The following is a 19,285-nucleotide window of genomic DNA, read 5'->3' on the forward strand; positions in this document are numbered from 1 at the left end:
TTGACTCTTCTCTATGTGGATAGCACTTTTCTTGTCCTTGTTTAAGGTATATGACTTGTAAAACTAATGAACTTATTACATTGCCTGTTTAACTTGAATACAGTACCACCAGATAATATTTTTTCCTTTTCCTCACATGTGAAGAAAGTTGTCTTTTTTTTTTTTTTTTCAGCAGGGTTTCTCTCTGTCACCCAGGCTGGAGTGCAGTGGTGCCATCATGGCTCACTGTAGCCTCTGCCTCCCCAGCTCAAGTGATCCTCCCACCTCAGCCTCATGAGTAGCTGGGGTCCCAGGCACAGGCCACCATGCTTGGCTAATTTTTTGTGTTTTTTTCTTTTTTTTTGTAGAGATGGGGTTTCGCCATGTTGGCCAAGGCTGGTCTTGAACTCCTGGGTTCAAGTGAAACTCTCGCTTTGCCCTCCCAAAATGTTAGGATTACAGGTGTGAGCCACCATGCCCAGCCAGAACATGTTTCCTGCTTGTCTTCTTTCCCAAAAAGATTCATGGAAAGAAGACCTTGTTTCTTTCTTTCTTTTTTTTTTCCCCGAATATGTGGTTTTTCCAGTGCCCTTTAAAAAAGCAGTCATAAATGGGTAGAGTCAAACTAAGGTGACTGAAATATTTTGTCTGTTTTTATATATTTAATGGTTTGATAGAGAGTGAGCTTCTTGAATCCCTAACCTCTAGCAAACATCTGATACAGAGTTGGTTTTCAGAAAGTGTTGGTTAAATTGATTTTTAAAAATGAATACTTTATTGCTTAAAAAAATGGCACAGTTATGTAGAATTCAAGCAATACAGAAAAGTACTGAAAAAAGTTTAAAAAACCCGTAAATCCCACAACTCAGATATTTTAGTTATTACCATTAGATTAAACATCAGAACATCATTCCTAACAGCTGCACGTTATATATGGAAATATGGATTTGATAGATTTAGATGGATGAACAGAAGTAATTTTATAAAAATGGCATCATTGTATAATCTACTTTTTTAGTGTTAATTTAATTAGATAACCTGAAAGTGAGTTTAAAGGAATTCTAGACTTTTTGATAGTATTTTTCCACTACAAACAATACCATTTTCCTGGGTTGAGAAGAAAAATTATGAAAAAACAGGAAGTTATTAGTCTAAATTATATTTTAATTTTTAATAGTATTGTCTTTCCACTCTAAAAGATAACATTCTTACATTTTCTTCTGTTTTTCCTTTTGTGGATATATTATTTTTACATGGTCAAGATTTAGAACATTTTAATTTTGTCTTATAATCCTAATTTCCAGTTGTTTAGTCTTAATATTTAAATGAATTCAAAGCTTTTTACTACATTTTCTCTGTACATAAGTTCTTAATTTTGATTAATCTTTTAGTTGGCTGGATTTCATCATTAGTAGTGTTTTTCAAGAAAGGCTGATAAATTTCCAATTGCCTTAAGCTCTAGAATGCATGAAAATGCCTGTGTTGTTGTTGCTGTAATTGATGATTATATTGAATTTTGTGAAGTTTTTTAGATAAAGAAGGCTCTCAATGGTAAAATGATTTACCCAAAGTTCATCTGTTCATCAATTCAGCAACTATTAAGAGCCAATAAGACACAGTTCTTGGCCTCAGGTAGAAGAGTGGAGGAGATGAATAAGTAATTCAGTTGCCGGAAAAGAGTTGGGGTGCTGTGATTCAGTCACGATGGTTTACCTGTTCAAAGTTCTGAAGCGGGAGAGCGTTAGATCAGTTCTGAGATAATGAATATTGAATACTGTAAATAGGACAGCTAGGCATTGTGCTGAATCTTTGAGATATGTTATCTTATTTAAGGTGAAAAACCAATCTGAGCAGAGGGAAACAGGGATGCGTAACTGTGAGGGACCCCTTCTGCCATTTTCCTCTGTCCCCTTTTCCTCATAGGCTACCTGATTGCCTCAGGAGGGACTTCACTTGTGGGTTTTGGGTGTTTTTCAAATAACTCAGAAGACCCAAACATGAAGATTTCTCTTCCTTATTTTGCTCACAATACGATGCTGTTTTTTTTCTTGTTTTGTTTTGTTCTGGTTTTTAATATAAAAAAGAAACACATACTCTAACAGCAAGTATTTGAATTTTTTTTTGTTTCCATCTTTACTTTCAGGATCCAGAACATCCAAACAAGGATTACCTAATTAACTTTGAGATTCGGTCTCTGCGAGATAGCCGAGCACTGATTGAGAAGGTTGGAATCAAAGATGCATCTCAGTTCATAGAGGACAATCCACACCCCCGACTTTGGTATTTAAAAAAAGCAAACTCTCCCAAGATGTCAGGTGTAGGTTTTTAAAGTCTCAGCTCTGTCCGTCTGCTCCCCTACTATCCTCGTGATGGGAACAAACTTCCATTCTTGTTCTTCTTTTTAAAATATAGAAATTCATTTTAGATTTGGAAGTCCTCAAAATAAGCAGAATATTATTTGAAAAATGTTTGCATGTGTTACTTTCCACCATGTTTCTCTAGAAACAATAGACATAATAATTGATAATTGTGATTCAAGACTAGTTTATCAGTAATTTGCAATATGCATTTATGTTTTTGTTTCTTTTAAAATAAAGGCGTCTACTGGCTGAAGCAGCTCTTCAGAAACTGGATCTATACACTGCAGAGCAAGCATTTGTGCGCTGCAAAGATTACCAAGGCATTAAGTTTGTGAAGCGCTTGGGCAAACTACTGAGTGAGTCAATGAAACAGGCTGAAGTTGTTGGCTACTTTGGCAGGTTTGAAGAGGCTGAAAGAACGTATCTCGAGATGGACAGAAGGTAAATTACGAAGGTGCAGGCATCCCTGAGTGCTCTGTCAGTTCATCATTGTATTTTTTACAAATGAGGACTATAAATAGATTAGGTGTGTCATACAGTTTCTTTCAGAAATTAATTTTACGTTTGGATTACAACCTAGATATTCTACATGCCCCTCATTTATTTGTGTTTCATAGTCTGGAGGCAGTTTTATTCTCTGTTTTTAAATTTAATAATGGCTGACTATGGGAGGTTTTCTTTTTATTTGGTGGGAAAAAATGATAGAACAACAGAGACTGAGATCTTTCAGATTTATGACATAGCTCATTATTCCAGTTCTTTCTTTCTTTGTTTGTTTAGGTCATTATTTAATTTTCTGTTGTCAAGAGGCATAAAATAAAAATCAGAAGTAGTTAGGGAGTGAGATTAGTTCTTTAGATTTCATTTTTGATTTATATAAAATAATGTATGAACTTCATAAATATTTCTTCTTTTGAATTAAAGAACTGTAAGGCCTGTCTCCCTCGCCAGGAATCAAACCCAGGCAGCTGCTGTGAAAGCAGAGAATCTTAGCCACTGAACCTCAAGGTGGAGAGTCTGTCTGAACTTCATTTCAGCTGTTAACATTGTATCTCATTTTCATTAATGTTATTTATACTCCCAGGAGATCTCTAATACGACTTAGGCTCTGAAAAGAAATATAAAACCACATGTGTTTACACCGTGTTTTGTTTTGAAATAAACCTGATCACGTCTAAGAAATTGCTGAAAAGAAATGATTATTATTTAAATCATTATTTTGCTAAATAAATTGAAAGTCCAGGAAAGTAAAGGCACAACATTGTTTTCTTTTCCCTAGTCTGGTATCTTAGACCATTTGGACTGCTATAACAAGATACCTGAGACTGGATAATTTATAAAGAATGGAAATATTTTTCTCACAGTTCTGGAGACTAGGAAGTCTAAGGTCAAGGCATCAACAGGTTTAGTGTCTGTTGAGGACCCTGTCTTACTTCCAAGATGGTGCTTTGAATGTTATGCCTTTACACAGTGGAAAGTGGAAAGGGCAAAAGGGGCAAATTCTCTTAAGAGTCTTTTATAAGGGTGTTAATGAATTCATAAGGGCAGACATAATGACTTCCCCAAAACCCCACCTCTTAATACTATCACAATGGAGATTAAGTTTTAACATGAATTTTGGAGGGGACACACATTCAAACCATAACCTCCAGGTGCTCCTCATTTCCTCTTACCTAGTCAGGCTAAGTTTCTAAAATGTTTGACATTGTTCACTGCTGTGTAGTCTCAGCACCTAGAACTGTGTCTAACACATAGTAGGCTCTTGGTAAATATTTGTCAAATAGATGAATGAATGAATGCCTTTGTTTGTAGGGATCTTGCTATTGGCCTCCGGCTGAAATTGGGGGATTGGTTTAGAGTACTCCAGCTCCTGAAAACTGGATCTGGTGATGCAGATGACAGTCTCATGGAACAAGCCAACAATGCCATTGGAGACTACTTTGCTGATCGACAAAAGTGGTATGTAACTTACCTGGAGCTCCTCAAGCATTTGTGCAACACTTAGTAGCTGCCTGAGTACTTCTCTAGGAAGTAATCCTGGGGAAATTAAGATCATCTTCTTGAATTCTAAGATTCAGATACCTCTAGATTCATCTTGGAAAGGCAGAGATCCTGTGAAGGTGTGAGATGAGCACTACAAAAATTTGGAGTGTATAAACACAAAACTTGCACTTAGCTCCACGCAGTTTTCTCTTTGAGACTACTTTGATAGTAGTCAAAGAGATACTGTGAGTATATAATTCTACAATGTTTTATGATTTATTTTTGAACAAAGTTTAATAAATGTTTTTATTTGCTTTATTATATATTATTTTCAGAAATCATTGACTTTTGTTCTTTTCATTTTGATTAGTATGCTTAATTATGTCGGTGTTTGGGAGTAAAGCAGTGGTATTTCTTAAGAATAGCCAAGGAATGTTACAACTAGAATATGCTTTAGATTTTTTTCCCCATTTATATGTTTGAAAGTTATTCTGGAGCTGAAGATAATGAACAGTAATACTAGCACTGGGAATTCTGATGAAGGAACATTTTGGTTGAAAGGGCTTATTTATCAGGAGATTCACATTAGTTCTAAAAGTTTTTCCTTTTTTCTTTCTGTAGGTTGAATGCTGTACAATATTATGTACAAGGGCGGAACCAGGAACGCTTAGCTGAATGTTACTATATGTTAGAGGATTATGAGGGATTAGAGAACCTTGCCGTTTCACTTCCAGAAAACCACAAGTTACTTCCAGTAGGTATTGCAAATTTTAGGTTTTGGAATTGTTAGGTTACTTTATAAAATTTTATGTTATAGTCAGGAAATATCTCCCACAATAAAGAAAATTAAAAACCTATAATTTTACAGTTTCTTAGACATGGAATGATGCTTTTAATTATAAAACAATATATAAATTATATAGAATGCTTGAAAATGGAGGGGGAAAGTCAGTCACATTCCTACTACTTTAACATGATCACAGTCTCATGTTGTCTGTTAAGATTTATAAAGTTGCTTTTTAAATGTTAGCTGAATACATGAAATATTTACAGACGAAATGATATGTTGCTAGGGATTTGCTTCAAAATAATCTGAAATTGTTTGAAATTTGCTGTAACTTAAGTTTAAAATGATTGCTCAACTTTTATTATGTTATATAACAATAAAGTATTTCAAGTTAAAAGAGAAATCGAAAGAGTTCTCTTGCTTTCGAATGTTCTTTTAGAGCCTCTTAATTAATTGTTGAATACTGTAAATAAGTTTGTATTTTATGTGTTTAATATGTAAATCACTGAGCTGTACAATACTTGTAAAGCTGGCGGCTCTCAACTGCAGAGTCTGAACGTATATCAGTTGTGAGTTCCACTTCAAAGATTTTGCCTATTAGCTAATAGATCAGTATAGAATTATGGCAATTCAGTTTTCCCTATTGTGAATTTGAGCAGTTATCTCTGTAATGGTGTTTTCACTCCCCCTTATTTTCAATCCTATGGGTTTTCTTGAGTAGGAAAGAAACTGAAATTACTTAGAACCCTGGGGTATAGCGAAGAGTGTATCCTCCATTAGTGTTGTCTGTTAGATGTGTCTGATGACGCCAACAAACATTTTGCTGTAGGGTATCCAGAATAGTAATATTCCTGAGTAAATACTAAGTAATTATAACTATAATAATAATTAAATAACTAAAATAGTAAAGATTTTAGTATTATAAGTTTTAAATAGAGTTATAGAGGAATTTTTAATATTGTGGGAAAGTGTACATAATATTTAAATAGGAAATATGGGATACAAAATTATGTATTGTATGATTGTGTACAACATAAACATATACATATATATTCATAGGACAAAGATGTTAAGAAATTACACTAGACTATTGAGAGAGGTTTCTTATAAATGATAAGATTATGAGTAATTTCACTTTTTCATGTTTTGTAATTTTTTTTTTACAATTAGAATATATTCCCTTATAATCAGAAAAATATAAGCACTGTTTTTAAAAAGATAGTTGGATATAAAATATATTTTCATACTTCTAAAAATATTGTAGAAGGGTTGGGGAGGGAAAACCTCTAGCTAATTAGATATTCTGAAAGAAAAAAAATGGTGTTCTGAAAATGGCCAGTGCAGCTGAACAAGTAAGATTTGTTGTGGTGGTGGTGGTGGTGGTGGTGGTGGTTCTTCCTTGCTGCCACTACTTTCCAAGGGAGCTCTGTTTTGGGTCTAGCTTCCTGAATTGATTAATGGCAGACTTCTCTAGGACATTTCTTTACAGAGGTATTTGAGAACTCTATGGATGTGAGATTTCCCTTAAGTCTCTAGTTAATAATTAGCCCTGAGTATACCACCAATTGACATAAAGGTTTTTTTCACGCAGTTGTGGGGGATTTGTTTTGGAGCTTGACATTTCTGTGTACTAGCTACTGAACTGAGAAAAGAAAGGAGTGCAGTGTCTTCAGGGCCTTGTTAAAAATCAGATCCACAGCCTGAGCCAGTGAAGCTCTGGTTTTATAGAAGTGAGGCCTTAGCATCCGTTCTCAATTGTACCCTCTGCCCTTGCGTCTGTTTACAAGAAAAATCTGTAACTACCAGTAAATTTAATACTCATACGTCCCTACGGAGTTTTGTTAAATTAAAATATAAGTAATTTCTTTGCTCTATGAAATCTGATAGTATTGTTTTGTTTGTACAGGAAATAGCACAAATGTTTGTCAGAGTTGGGATGTGTGAACAAGCAGTGACTGCATTTTTGAAATGTAATCAACCAAAGGCAGCGGTAGATACCTGCGTACATCTCAACCAAGTAGGAACTGAAACTTTCTGTCTGTGCAGCTTGTTGTCTTAGGAATTTTTAAGTCAAGCCAAATTAAAGTCACCCTAGTGATCTTTTAAAGATTATTGGCAATGTAAGGGTTGGAGAGCCTGACATGAATTTTATGAAAGGAGCCAGGCAGGTATTCTCTTAATTGAGGACCAAGAAAGTTACACTTACCTCTTAAAGTGCTACCGTGAGGGGTGACCCACTTATAGCCAGCTCAGTATGGGAGCATGAACAAACCCTGTGCTTTTAGTCTGGCAAGTTTTTGTCTGGAAGTAATTTCATAATTTTCTGCATTTTATTAGGGTTGGGTTTTGTTTCCAAAGAAGGACCAGTTAATAGTCGGTCATTGCCTGAGGAAGGAATCGAGTTACTTTATCAATATTTATTTTGGCAAATCTGTTTTCCTTTTCCTTTATAGAAAACATACATTTGATATTTTTAAGAGCTGAAATTAAACTAAAAGTACAGAGTTATTACAGAAACTATTGACAATCAATGTATTCTTTTAATATTTTTCTTAAAGTATTTTTAAAACCTCATTTGCTTTATAAAAATAATTTTTAAATGTCAAATCTGGTAGGATTTTTTCACAACTGAAATTGCATATTTTGTTTTACTATACAATGTAAACAAGTATATCTTTTTCTTGCTTGACGTTTTGTAAGATGAGAATTACAAGATTAATATAATTATAAACTTTGAAACTTTCATTTTCACATGTATTTCTTAAGCAAATCAGAGTCTTAGAGTTCACTTAATCATTTTGACGTATGCTTATAGAACTTGTGTTGCTGTGATTTTAAATGCTATTTTAAAAATATAACCATTTTTAATTTGGAAATTGGGCTTTTATTATAAAGTTAAAGCTTTCTTGTGTGAATTTTATGATATATGTGACTGTAAATACTTGGGTGACTGAATGGTGTAATTTTTCTCCTAGTGGAACAAAGCTGTTGAATTGGCTCAAAATCATAGTATGAAAGAAATTGGATCTCTATTAGCTAGGTATGCATCTCATTTACTGGAAAAGAATAAAACTCTTGATGCCATAGAACTCTATCGGAAAGCCAATTACTTTTTTGATGCTGCTAAACTGATGTTTAAGGTAATGTAAAAATCTTGGTGAATATTTGATTTGTTCCAGTCACAATATTTTAATATATGAAAGAGCACATTCTCCATTTTCTTTGGAAACAAATATTTATTACAAAAAAACCACTCTGGTTTTATTGCTTCTGTATACATTATTTTAGTGTTACTGCCTTTTACCAACAAAGATGTTTATTAATATTAGCAACTTACTAATACCTAAACACTTGTATGTTGAATACTGGAGTTAACAAAGAGTTAAAGAAAGTGCTGAAACTACAAAGTACAAATTTCTACAACAGGGAATTAAATTTTGTTGATAATAGAGTTTTGAGTTATTTTAAATGTGCAAGTTTTAAATATTACACTTTACATAATATTTATTTGGAGGGAAGATAGTTAGTATAGTATTAATGTATACACATTTTACGTTCTATTCTATTCCCGTTTAATTTAATGAAAAAGGAAAAATTTCTCTCAAAATCATTTAAATAAGTTTCAGCTTCTGAAGAATGCACCGTGTTAATACCATGATTTCTTTGTGTACTTGGAACATTATTTAAAAAATCTTTGTGTTATGGAAAATACCAGCATGTCATCAACACTTTCTTTATTCTGATGTAGTTATCTAACAGCACCTCTCATTTTCTAAGAGTGATCTGAGTTGCAACTCCTAGGGCTAAACACTAAGGAAAGAACTAAATATGTATAGGTACTAATGAAAAGAAGATAGGTTTTAAAATATTTATCTTAAATAGGTGGTCTTTATATTCCATCTTACTGATTTTCCTCCTTTTTTAGGGAATCAAATTTGTTAGTTTTGGAAATGATTATGTTTGTACAAATATAGATAAGAAGTAACTTCCCTCAATTTTTAAAAATGTTTAAGATTGCAGATGAAGAGGCAAAGAAAGGAAGTAAACCTTTACGTGTCAAGAAGCTCTATGTACTGTCAGCCTTACTTATAGAGCAATATCATGAACAGATGAAGAATGCCCAGCGAGGAAAAGTTAAAGGAAAAAGTTCAGAGGTAAAGTAGCAGGTTAAATAACATTAAATCATCCGAAGTGTTTAAGAAAAAAGAGAAAGAGACTGTCAAACTTCTCTTATGGACAGGTCATTTAATTTGCGTGTCTGCATTTGTTTCTTTAAATGATATGAAGAAAAATAATGACTGATTTAGAATTAGTATTCAAATTTAGAAATTTCTACCTAGAAATATTGAAATTATTTTTCTATAATACTAATCTGTAGTCTTTGCTTTAATGTCTTATTTTTGTTAAAAAATTTTACTTACCTGGGAAATCCTCCTTTCTCATCAGTGAGTTTTAAAACTTTCCTAGATATATTATTTTAATGCGGAAAAGAATGTCTGATTAACTTAAAATCTAATTAGTTATATTTTAAAATTTATTCATACCAGTTTAAAAAACTATGAATTATACTAAAAAATTAAGTCTGTTTTGGGTGCAGTGGCTCACACCAGTAATCTCAGTGACTAGGGAGGCTTAGGTGGGAGGATCACTTGAGTCCGTGAGTTTGAGACTGCAGTGAGCTATGACCATGCAACTGCATTCCAGCTTGGGTGACAGTAATACCTCATCTCTTAAAAAAAAGTCTGTAATCATAGTTTAGTAATGATAAAATCTGCTCGTTTAGATACTTTAATGACTGTTGTTATTCGGGAGTTGATGCTGTGTGTGTGTTTGTACTGATGCAAAGTGTGGGCTGACTTTACTTGTAGGCCACTTCTGCCTTGGCTGGTTTGCTGGAAGAGGAAGTTCTGTCTACAACAGATCGTTTCACAGATAATGCATGGAGAGGGGCAGAGGCTTACCACTTCTTTATACTTGCACAGAGGCAGCTCTATGAGGGATATGTGGACACTGCACTGAAGACAGGTGGGCATGTCACCTAATGTGTATAGTATGTCTGAATATTATAAATTGAGTGTGAAGGGCCAGCTTCTTCAATTTGCCTTTATGTGGCCTTCAATAACATTTTTTCCTATGGATTTATTTTCTTACATTTGAGATTATGCTATATATAATTTGTCTTATGCATACCCATTTTTGAAGTTTTTTTTTTAATGCAGAGAAAACACATAGTTCACAGAAACGTCAGAAATTTGAGGTAAGCAAAAAGAACGTGTATAGCATTCATATGGCTAGCCATTCAAAGTTAAATACTTCATAGCCAAGTTAATATTTTTTGGAGAAAAATATATATACATGTATATATTAAATATACTTAATACATATATTTAAAATCATAAAATATATTTAATACATACATTAAGATAATTCTATTCTTTACAATATTGGGAGTATAACATGGCATACTTTTATGTACTTTTTCAAAACCATGTTTTAAAATATTTTCATATTTTACATATACATTGCTATAGCATTTATCTTGTGTTTTATAAAAGTGATACTTTAATAATTTCAACCAAAACAAAAATATGAAGAAAAAGTAAAATAATCTAATAATTTATAAAATAATCCTATAACTCAGAGGTAATCGTTGCTAAGGTTTGGGTAAACTTCCTTTTAGATGTTTCTACATACAGGATTATGATTTTTCCCCTCAGCAGTATATTATAGTTCTTTCCTCATTCTTAAACAGAGATCTATGTAAACATTCTACCTAATATTGCATGGTATTTGTGTACTGTAATTGATAGAAGATTATTTACATGTAGTAATCAGGATCTCAATCTCTTCTTAACAATAACAATATTCTAGAGTTTAGATATATGAACTCCAGAGAGTGTAATTATGATAATTATGTTATAAGCCAAAGCATATGAATGACTAAATCATTACTGGTCTTTCAGCTTGGCCGTGGCAAGCACTGTCATGACATTGGGGTAGAGGAATGCTTGTTATTTTTGCACATTGATTTTATTTCTCCTTTGCTTATGAAGCTTAGTTTGACTGGATATGAAATTCTGGGTTGAAAATTCTTTAAGAATGTTGAATATTGGCCCCCACTCTCTTCTGGCTTGTAGGGTTTCTGCCAAGAGATCTGCTGTTAGTCCGATGGGCTTCCCTTTTTGGGTAATCCGACCTTTCTCTCTGGTTGCCCTTAACATTTTTTCCTTCATTTCAACCTTGGTGAATCTGACGATATGTGTCTTGGGGTTGCTCTTCTCAAGGAGTATCTTTGTGGTGTTCTCTATATTTCCTGAATTTGAATGTTGGCCTGCCTTGCTAGGTTGGGGAAATTCTCCTGGATAATATCCTGAAGAGTGTTTTCCAGCTTGGTTCCATTCTCCCCATCACTTTCAAGTACACCAATCAAACGTAGATTTGGCCTTTTCACATAGTCCCGTATTTCTTGAGGCTTTGTTCACGTCTTTTCACTCTTTTTACTCTAATCTTGTTTTCTTGCTTTATTTCATTGAGTTGATCTTCAATCTTTGATATCCTTTCTTCTGCTTGATCAATTTGGCTATTGATACTTGTGTATGCTTCACAAAGTTTTCGTGCTGTGTTTTTCAGCTCCATCAGGTCATTTATGTTCTTCTCAAAACTGGTAATTCTAGTTAGCAATTCATCTAACCTTTTTTCAAGGTTCTTAGCTTCCTTGCATTGGGTTAGAACATGCTCCTTTAGCTGGGAGGAGTTTGTTATTACCCACCTTCTGAAACCTGCTTCTGTCAATTAATCAAACTCATTCTCCATCCAGTTTTGTTCCCTTGCTGGTGAGGAGTTGTGATCCTTTGTAGGAGAAGAGGCATTTTGGTTTTTGGAATTTTCAGCCTTTTTGTGCTGGTTTCTCCCCATCTTCATGGATTTATCTACCTTTGGTCTTTGAAGTCAGTGACCTTTGGATGGGGTCTCTGAGTAGACATCCTTTTTGTTGATGTTGATGCTATTCCTTTCTGTTTGTTAGTTTTCCTTCTAACAGTCAGGCCCCTCTGCTGCAGGTCTGCTGGAGTTTGCTGGAGGTCCACTCCAGACCCTGTTTGCCTGGATATCACCAATGGAGGCTGCAGACCAGCAGAGATTGCTGCCTATTCCTCCTTTGGAAGCTTTGTCCCAGAGGGGCACCTGCCAGATGCCAGCCAACGCTCTCCTGTATGTGGTCTCTGTTGGCCCCTACTGGGAGGTGTCTCCTAGTCAGGATACGTGGGGGTCAGGGACCCACTAGGAGATGTCTCCTAGTCAGGATACACGGGGGTCAGAGACACACTTGAGGAGGCAGTCTGTCCCTTATCAGAGCTCGAACGCTGTGCTGGTTGATCCGTTGCTGTCTTCAGAGCTGCCAGTTAGGGACATCTAAGTCTGCTGAAGCTGCGCCCACAACCGCCCCTTCCTCCAGGTACTCTGTCCCAGGGAGGTGGAAGTTTTATCTATAAGTCCCTGATTGGGGCTGCTGGCTTTTTTTCAGAGTTGTCCTGCCTGGAGAGGAGGCGGTCTGGCTGCAGGGGCCTTGCCGAGCTGGGGTGGGCTCCGCCCAGTTTCAACTTCCCAGCAGCTTTGTTTACACTGTGAGGGTGAAACCACCTACTTAAGCCTCAGCAATGGTGGATGCCCCTTCCCCCACCAAGCTCAGGCATCCCAGGTTGAGCTCAGACTGCTGTGCTAACCACGAGACTTTCAAGCCAGTGAATCTTGAGCTTACTGGGCCTCGTTGGGGTGGGACCTGCTGAGCCAGACCACTTGGCTCCCTGGCTTCAGCCCCCTTTCCGGGGCAGTGAACGGTTCTGTCTCGCTGGTGTTCCAGGTGCCACTGGGGTATGAAAAAAAACTCCTGCAGCTAGCTTGGTGTCAGCCCAAATGGCCGCCCAGTTTTGTGCTGGAAACCCAGGGCCCTGGTGGTGTGGGCACCGGAAGGAATCTCCTGGTCTGCAGGTTGCGAAGACTATGTTAAAAGTGCAGTATCTGGGCTGGAGTGCATGGTACAGTCCCTAATGGCTTCCCTTGGCTGGGAGAGGGATTTCCCCATGCCCTTGTACTTCCCAGGTTAGGTGACGCCCCACCCTGCTTTGGCTCATCCTCCTTGGGCTTCACCCACTGTCCAATCAGTCCCAGTGAGATGAACCTGATACCTCAGTTGGAAATGCAGAAATCACTCACCTTTGCGTCGATCTTGCTGGGAGCTGTTCCTATTTGGCCATGTTGCCAGCCAAGGTCAACTTTTTTTTTTTTTTTTTTTTTGAGACAGAGTCTTGCTCTGTCACCCTGGCTAGAGTACAGTGGCGCAATCTCGGCTCACTGCAAGCTCTGCAAGGTCAAGTTTTTTAGATCCCACATATGAGTGAGAACATGTGATATTTGTCAGAAATGTCCATTTTAGAAATCACTTGTGTATCTGCGTTTCTAAAGATTTGTAGTTTTCTTCTTGTTGGCTCTAAACGTTTATTTTTCAGTTTATTCCTAACATTAACAATGTTAATGATAACATTGTTGTCATTAACAATGAGGCTGTATAATTTTTTTTCTAATTGGTTATTATATATAAAAATTATTTTTCTATTTATGTTTATTTTATAACTGACCTTCATTTAGTTTTGACTAGTATATGATATAAATTATACACTTTTTAAAATAGCTGTATCGTATTTAATTTATACACCATTTTTAGACTTAAAAGAACAGTTAGATCTTTAACTTGAGATGCTTCACCTACTGGATGAAGATCTCTATATGCCTCATTTTTTTTTTTTGTCAGTGGTAAAATGATCTGAAACAATGTATGACCTGTAAAGTATTACCCTTGAACCTATTATGCTTTGGATATGAAATTAGAGGATATTGTTTATTATAACTGAATGATTACATTTTATATACATTTATTCTACTAAACTTTGTTGTAAATACTTGACCCCAGAACCAGTTTATAGGATTCTGATTGTAAAACACTTGAATATATTGTTTTAAGCTTGTTTTATGAAATTTTTGACATACTATAACAAAGTATTTTTAAGATTCCAAGGTCTAGAGAAGAAAAAGATACAAATTGGTTATAAATCTAATGTCAAGTCTAATATTGTCTTAATATTAAATCGAATATTAAGTCTGCATTTTTAAAATTATACTTTAAGTTCTGGGGTACATGTGCAGAGCGTGCAGGTTTGTTACATAGGTATACATGTGCCATGGTGGTTTGCTGCACCCCTCAACCGTCATCTACATTAGGTATTTCTCCTAATGCTATGCCGCCCCTAGTCCCCACCCCCGACAGGCCCAAGTCTATAGTGCATTTTAAAGAAAGATTTTTATCTCCAGTATAATTGCAAATAAGATGCTGTAACTTGAATTGTCTGAACTGACAACTTGGAGACTCATTTTCACTTTTTCACAAAATCCTATTGTTTCAGTGAGACAAACAACAAAATCAGTAATACAAAAGCAATGATCTGTCCAAAGAAACACAAAGAAAAAAGCATATTATTTTATACTGTTTGCTTATATTGTTTTGCTTTTTTTTTTTTTTTTAACAAAAGGAAACCTGGTATTATCTTGCAGTTTATGACTAACATAGTATAATACTCATTTGCTGTTTCTGAAGTGCCACAGAAATTTCTAACATAAATTGAAGAAAAATTGACACCAACATTGTGTGTGTGTGTGTGTGTGTGTGTGTGTATTTCTGAGCTGGCACAGCCATGTGTAGCATTTGGTGGTGGTTCTTTTCACAGGATGAGCTGTTAGCCAGCTTCACAGACCCTTGGATATCATGTAGCCTCGTTCCTCCTCCTAGTGCTCCCATCTCTCAACACTGTTTGCTTTCAGTTTGTTCATGCAAGTTCAACGAAAACACCTTCACTTAGATTCTTCCTTATGCATGTTTATAATACCATAATAATTTTTAAAAACCCAAATTGTCCTGTTTTCTTAGCTCTTCATCTGAAAGACTATGAAGACATCATCCCTCCTGTGGAGATCTACTCTCTGCTAGCACTCTGCGCATGTGCCAGCAGAGCCTTTGGGACTTGTTCAAAAGCTTTCATTAAACTTAAATCTTTAGAGACCCTCAGTTCAGAACAGAAACAGCAGTATGAAGACCTCGCTTTAGAAATATTCACCAAACATACTTCAAAAGATAACAGAAAACCTGAACTGGACAGCCTTATGGAAGGGTAGGCTAATTTTAATTAGTGGATGTCATTCTACCTTACTAGAAGCTTGGATTTCTAGATGTACAATGTTTAATGTAGGAAGTAAAGCGCTAAATTTTGAAGCAATTCACATTAACATTATACCCTATTTTATTTATTCTTACAAGTGTATTCATGCTTTTATTTTTTCATTGTAAGAAAAGTTTTTTCTTGAAAAAACTTTTTTAAATGAAAGTATTTGACATTAATCTTGGAATTTTTATTCTTTAGGTTTTTTTAAGTGTATTAAATAAATTAAGTTAGACTAATGAGAAGTTTTAAAGTATAATGAATTGTTTCTCCCCTTGTTTTACAGTGGAGAAGGGAAACTGCCAACATGCGTTGCCACAGGAAGCCCGATCACTGAGTATCAATTCTGGATGTGCAGTGTATGCAAGCATGGTGTCCTTGCCCAGGAAATAAGCCACTACAGCTTCTGCCCCTTATGCCATAGTCCAGTGGCTTAAAGGAATGATAAACTGTATGTAACTGTAAAATATAGGTAACATATCTACATGGCTATATGCTGTATGTGTAATAAGGTTTATTTCTATGAGTTTTGTATGAAAATAAGCCTCATTATTTATAGTTGAATTTTTGCACAAAATACATGTTAATAAAATAATTTTTTAAAGCAATACAACTGAGAAATAATAAGGCTGATTTTCATATAAATGTATGAAAATCAACCATATTTTCTGTCTGCCTCTCTCTTTTGTCTATCTTGTATTTGGTTACATGATACCATGGGAATATTCCAAATAAATATTTTTCTCACAGTGTCAAGGTAACTGAATTCGTTAAAAAATCTTGAAGGCAGTGGGGAGCAGGGGAGGCATGGGAGTGGGGCAAAGTTGAATTTAGAGAATTTTTATAACCCATGTTACAAGGAAGTTAAACAATTGTAATAGCGAAATGAGCTTTCTCTGTAGCCATAGTTAATTAAATAAGCGTTGAATGTCTTCTTTATTATATATTCAGAAGTGAGGCGATGACATTTTAAGACATTTTTTACAATCTAAATTGTTTCTAATAGCCCTATTCCTCTATTTTAAAACCTGTCCTTTTAGTTTCATTCAAGAGATGGCATTTGGAATTTACACTTTCATATGATTGTGCAGAAAACTTGGCTCTATTTATAATGAAAATAACAAACAAAAATATCCATTTTGTAGTTATAGCTTCTATTGAAACATTGTCACTAAGCTGGACCCTTCATTTACACAAGTATTGTTGAGGGAGTGATTCTTTCTTGATATGCATCTGTTTTCATGGATTATTAATTTAGAAGATAAACAGTTGTGATCTGTAATGGACCATTTCTTATGTCTTTTATATAGCAAATAATGTTCTCTGTTTATTTCTCATGAATTCCCATTTTGTGGCTAAAGACAGAACTTTGCACTATTTCATCAAGATTATTTTATTGAGGTTTGGCTTACCTTTAGTAGAGGCAATACATAGAGATACGCAACTTTGTTACTGCAGCTACAATACACTTTCTCAATCTGATGTTTTTGTCTTGTAGAGACCACGGCAAGGTCAGCATGTTGCAGATTGGGAATAGTGAGCTATGAGAAGAGATTTAGAGCCTAGATGAGCTTAGGATAGATAGTGGGCTCATAGGCCTAAATAAAAAGAGGAGACCAGAAGTCTTTGAGGTCTCTGTCTCTATTCATGTGCCTTGTGGAAAATTACCTTTGTACAATGGTAGCCTCTAAATACATTACCTAGCAAGCTATCCCAGAGGTCAAGGAACAGAAAGCCTTACAAACCAAATAAAAATTCTCAAAATACATTGGTTTATTAAACCAATTTGCAATACACAGTGAGGAACAAGGAGAAAGCAATGATAGATTAACACTGTTAGTGTAGCGTGCCAGTGAGGTGGAAAGACCACAACACCTGAATCACAGGTTATGTAATGTTTTTATGTCCTGACTCACACTCTGTCACATAAGCTTTCCCCTAATAGTGGGGTTACAAGGAGGACCAGAGTGGCCGTTTGAGCCAGACAACTCAATCAGATGAAATGTGCCTGAGGCCAACGACGTACACTTGTTCTCTAGAAGGGTCTCAGGGGCCAGTACGCTTTTACCACAGTAATAGCTTGCCTATTAGTCTGCTGAGCAGCCATGAATTTTATTGTATTTCTTGGGTAAGGACAGGCCAGAATGAGTGTCACCAGTGGGTAATTGAATCAACTTCTCACACATATTGAGGGCTTTATATGTGTCATGCATACTTAGTGTGTCATGAATATTTGATATCTTTGTGGCTTTTCATATTTTTAATGCTTCATGAATATTTGATATCTCTTTTTCCTTTCTATCTGTGGTCACACATACATGCTCTATTAACTTTTGTCTAATATGTCTCCTAAGTTACTAACTTACTTATCTAAATTTAACACAATGAATTCCAGCTTTCTCATTTGTTTTCTTCTATACCAGAACGGAAAATTTCCCCAAATCAGAAAATCACATTCTAACAAAGAAGTCTAAGACAATACATCTCCTGTTAAACTTACATCTTTCCACAGGACTTCTATTTTTAGGGATGAGACTATTCTCTGCTTCATCAAGGAAAGAGAAATGTTCAGGGTTGTAGGGATGGCACACTTACTAGCTTTGCCTGTCTGAAAGGTTCCTGCAGGACAGTTTGGTCAGAGCTGCAATTCTTGGTCCATGGTTGAATGCTTGAGTATTTCTTCCTTCCCTTTCCTATCTCAGGAATCAGCTGAGAATTCATTTGATTGTCACGCCTCTGGCCCCTTACTGTGATTTGTTGGTTACACTTTCATTTGCTTTAATTCTAGGATCACCTGTTGACTCCTCAGACTTCACCTAACTTTGGAAACTCTCTTTTGGTGCCTTCTCATTTCTCCCTAATTCTGTGCTGCCTGAGCCCTAGAATTTTCCCACCAATGAATTACTCCAGGTAGATTCTGAGTTGCTGGATCTAGTTGATATTTAAACAATATGTAGTTGATATGTCTAATTCAGTTGGATCCAGAAACCAGTATCTTTTAAAACAACTTCTCATACCTTGTGGACCTAATTATCATATATGTATATGTGTGTGTGTGTGCGCGTATGTATATAGACAGACACATCTTTTTTACTTTTGTAAAAGCTTATGCCTCTTTGGTATCTATATCTGTTAAAGTTTTAATGATCTGCCATAATGTCTTGGGGACCTTTGTCTTGTATGTAAATAGTACTAGAGAAAAAACCTGTATTATGAATTGATCTAGTTGGTTTTATTCGACATGAAGGCAATTTCAAGATAACAACACTAACAAACTCTCCCTTGACTAGGGGGACAAAGAAAAGCAAAATTGACCATAAAAAACAATTACCTGGTGAGAAGTTGCATAAACAGAATTAGGCAGTATACTGAAGACAGCATCATTAAACAGTTATGTTGTTCTCCTTGCAAAAAACATGTACTGACTCCCTTTGAGTAATGCCAAGGAAATAAAACTTGCCCTTAATTACATGTTTCAAAGTGGTGTGGTGGGCCAAAGTATTGAAATGAAGCTGTACAAATAAGCAGTGTGCCTAACAAGCAACACAGTAATGTTGACATGCTTAATTCACAAATGCTAATTTCATTATAAATTATTTTGCTAAAGTACACTTTGAAATTATTTTTCTGTATTCCAAGAGCTGAGATCTTAGATTTTATGTAGTATTAAGTGAAAAAATGTGAAAATAATAAACATTGAAGAAAAAATAACTTGTGTTTATTCCACGTTTTCTTTATAACTTACGGAGAACATGGTGTTTGCTTTGTCTTGATTTAAGTATGCTGATGGGGGTTGGTTAGGAGGGTATTGGGCTCCAGAGTGGAGAAGGAGAAGAGGGAGCAGGAGGTACAATAGATATACAGTACCACTTTTGCTACCAAACAAGGGGGAAAAAACCCCAAGAGACTGA

At 35.4% G+C, this 19,285-nt stretch overlaps 1 protein-coding gene across 2 annotated transcripts in view; it reads left to right on the top strand.

Annotated features, from left to right (window-relative positions):
* The window catches only part of WDR35 (WD repeat domain 35), a 67,896-nt gene extending 48,814 nt beyond the window's left edge, over positions 1-19,082 (top strand). For both annotated transcript variants that reach the window (XM_011971419.1, XM_011971418.1), the window contains 10 exons: positions 2,123-2,259; positions 2,577-2,780; positions 4,152-4,298; positions 4,944-5,076; positions 7,016-7,126; positions 8,085-8,249; positions 9,123-9,263; positions 9,978-10,134; positions 15,086-15,326; positions 15,661-19,082. In XM_011971419.1, coding sequence (XP_011826809.1) covers positions 2,123-2,259; positions 2,577-2,780; positions 4,152-4,298; positions 4,944-5,076; positions 7,016-7,126; positions 8,085-8,249; positions 9,123-9,263; positions 9,978-10,134; positions 15,086-15,326; positions 15,661-15,811 — 1,587 coding nt within the window. In that variant the 3' untranslated portion in view covers positions 15,812-19,082. The remainder of the gene's footprint in view (positions 1-2,122; positions 2,260-2,576; positions 2,781-4,151; positions 4,299-4,943; positions 5,077-7,015; positions 7,127-8,084; positions 8,250-9,122; positions 9,264-9,977; positions 10,135-15,085; positions 15,327-15,660) is intronic.
* Positions 19,083-19,285: the final 203 nt, after the last annotated feature.

The sequence above is a fragment of the Mandrillus leucophaeus genome, unplaced genomic scaffold (assembly GCF_000951045.1).
Source record: "Mandrillus leucophaeus isolate KB7577 unplaced genomic scaffold, Mleu.le_1.0 Scaffold122, whole genome shotgun sequence".
NCBI classification, from domain to species: domain Eukaryota; kingdom Metazoa; phylum Chordata; class Mammalia; order Primates; family Cercopithecidae; genus Mandrillus; species Mandrillus leucophaeus.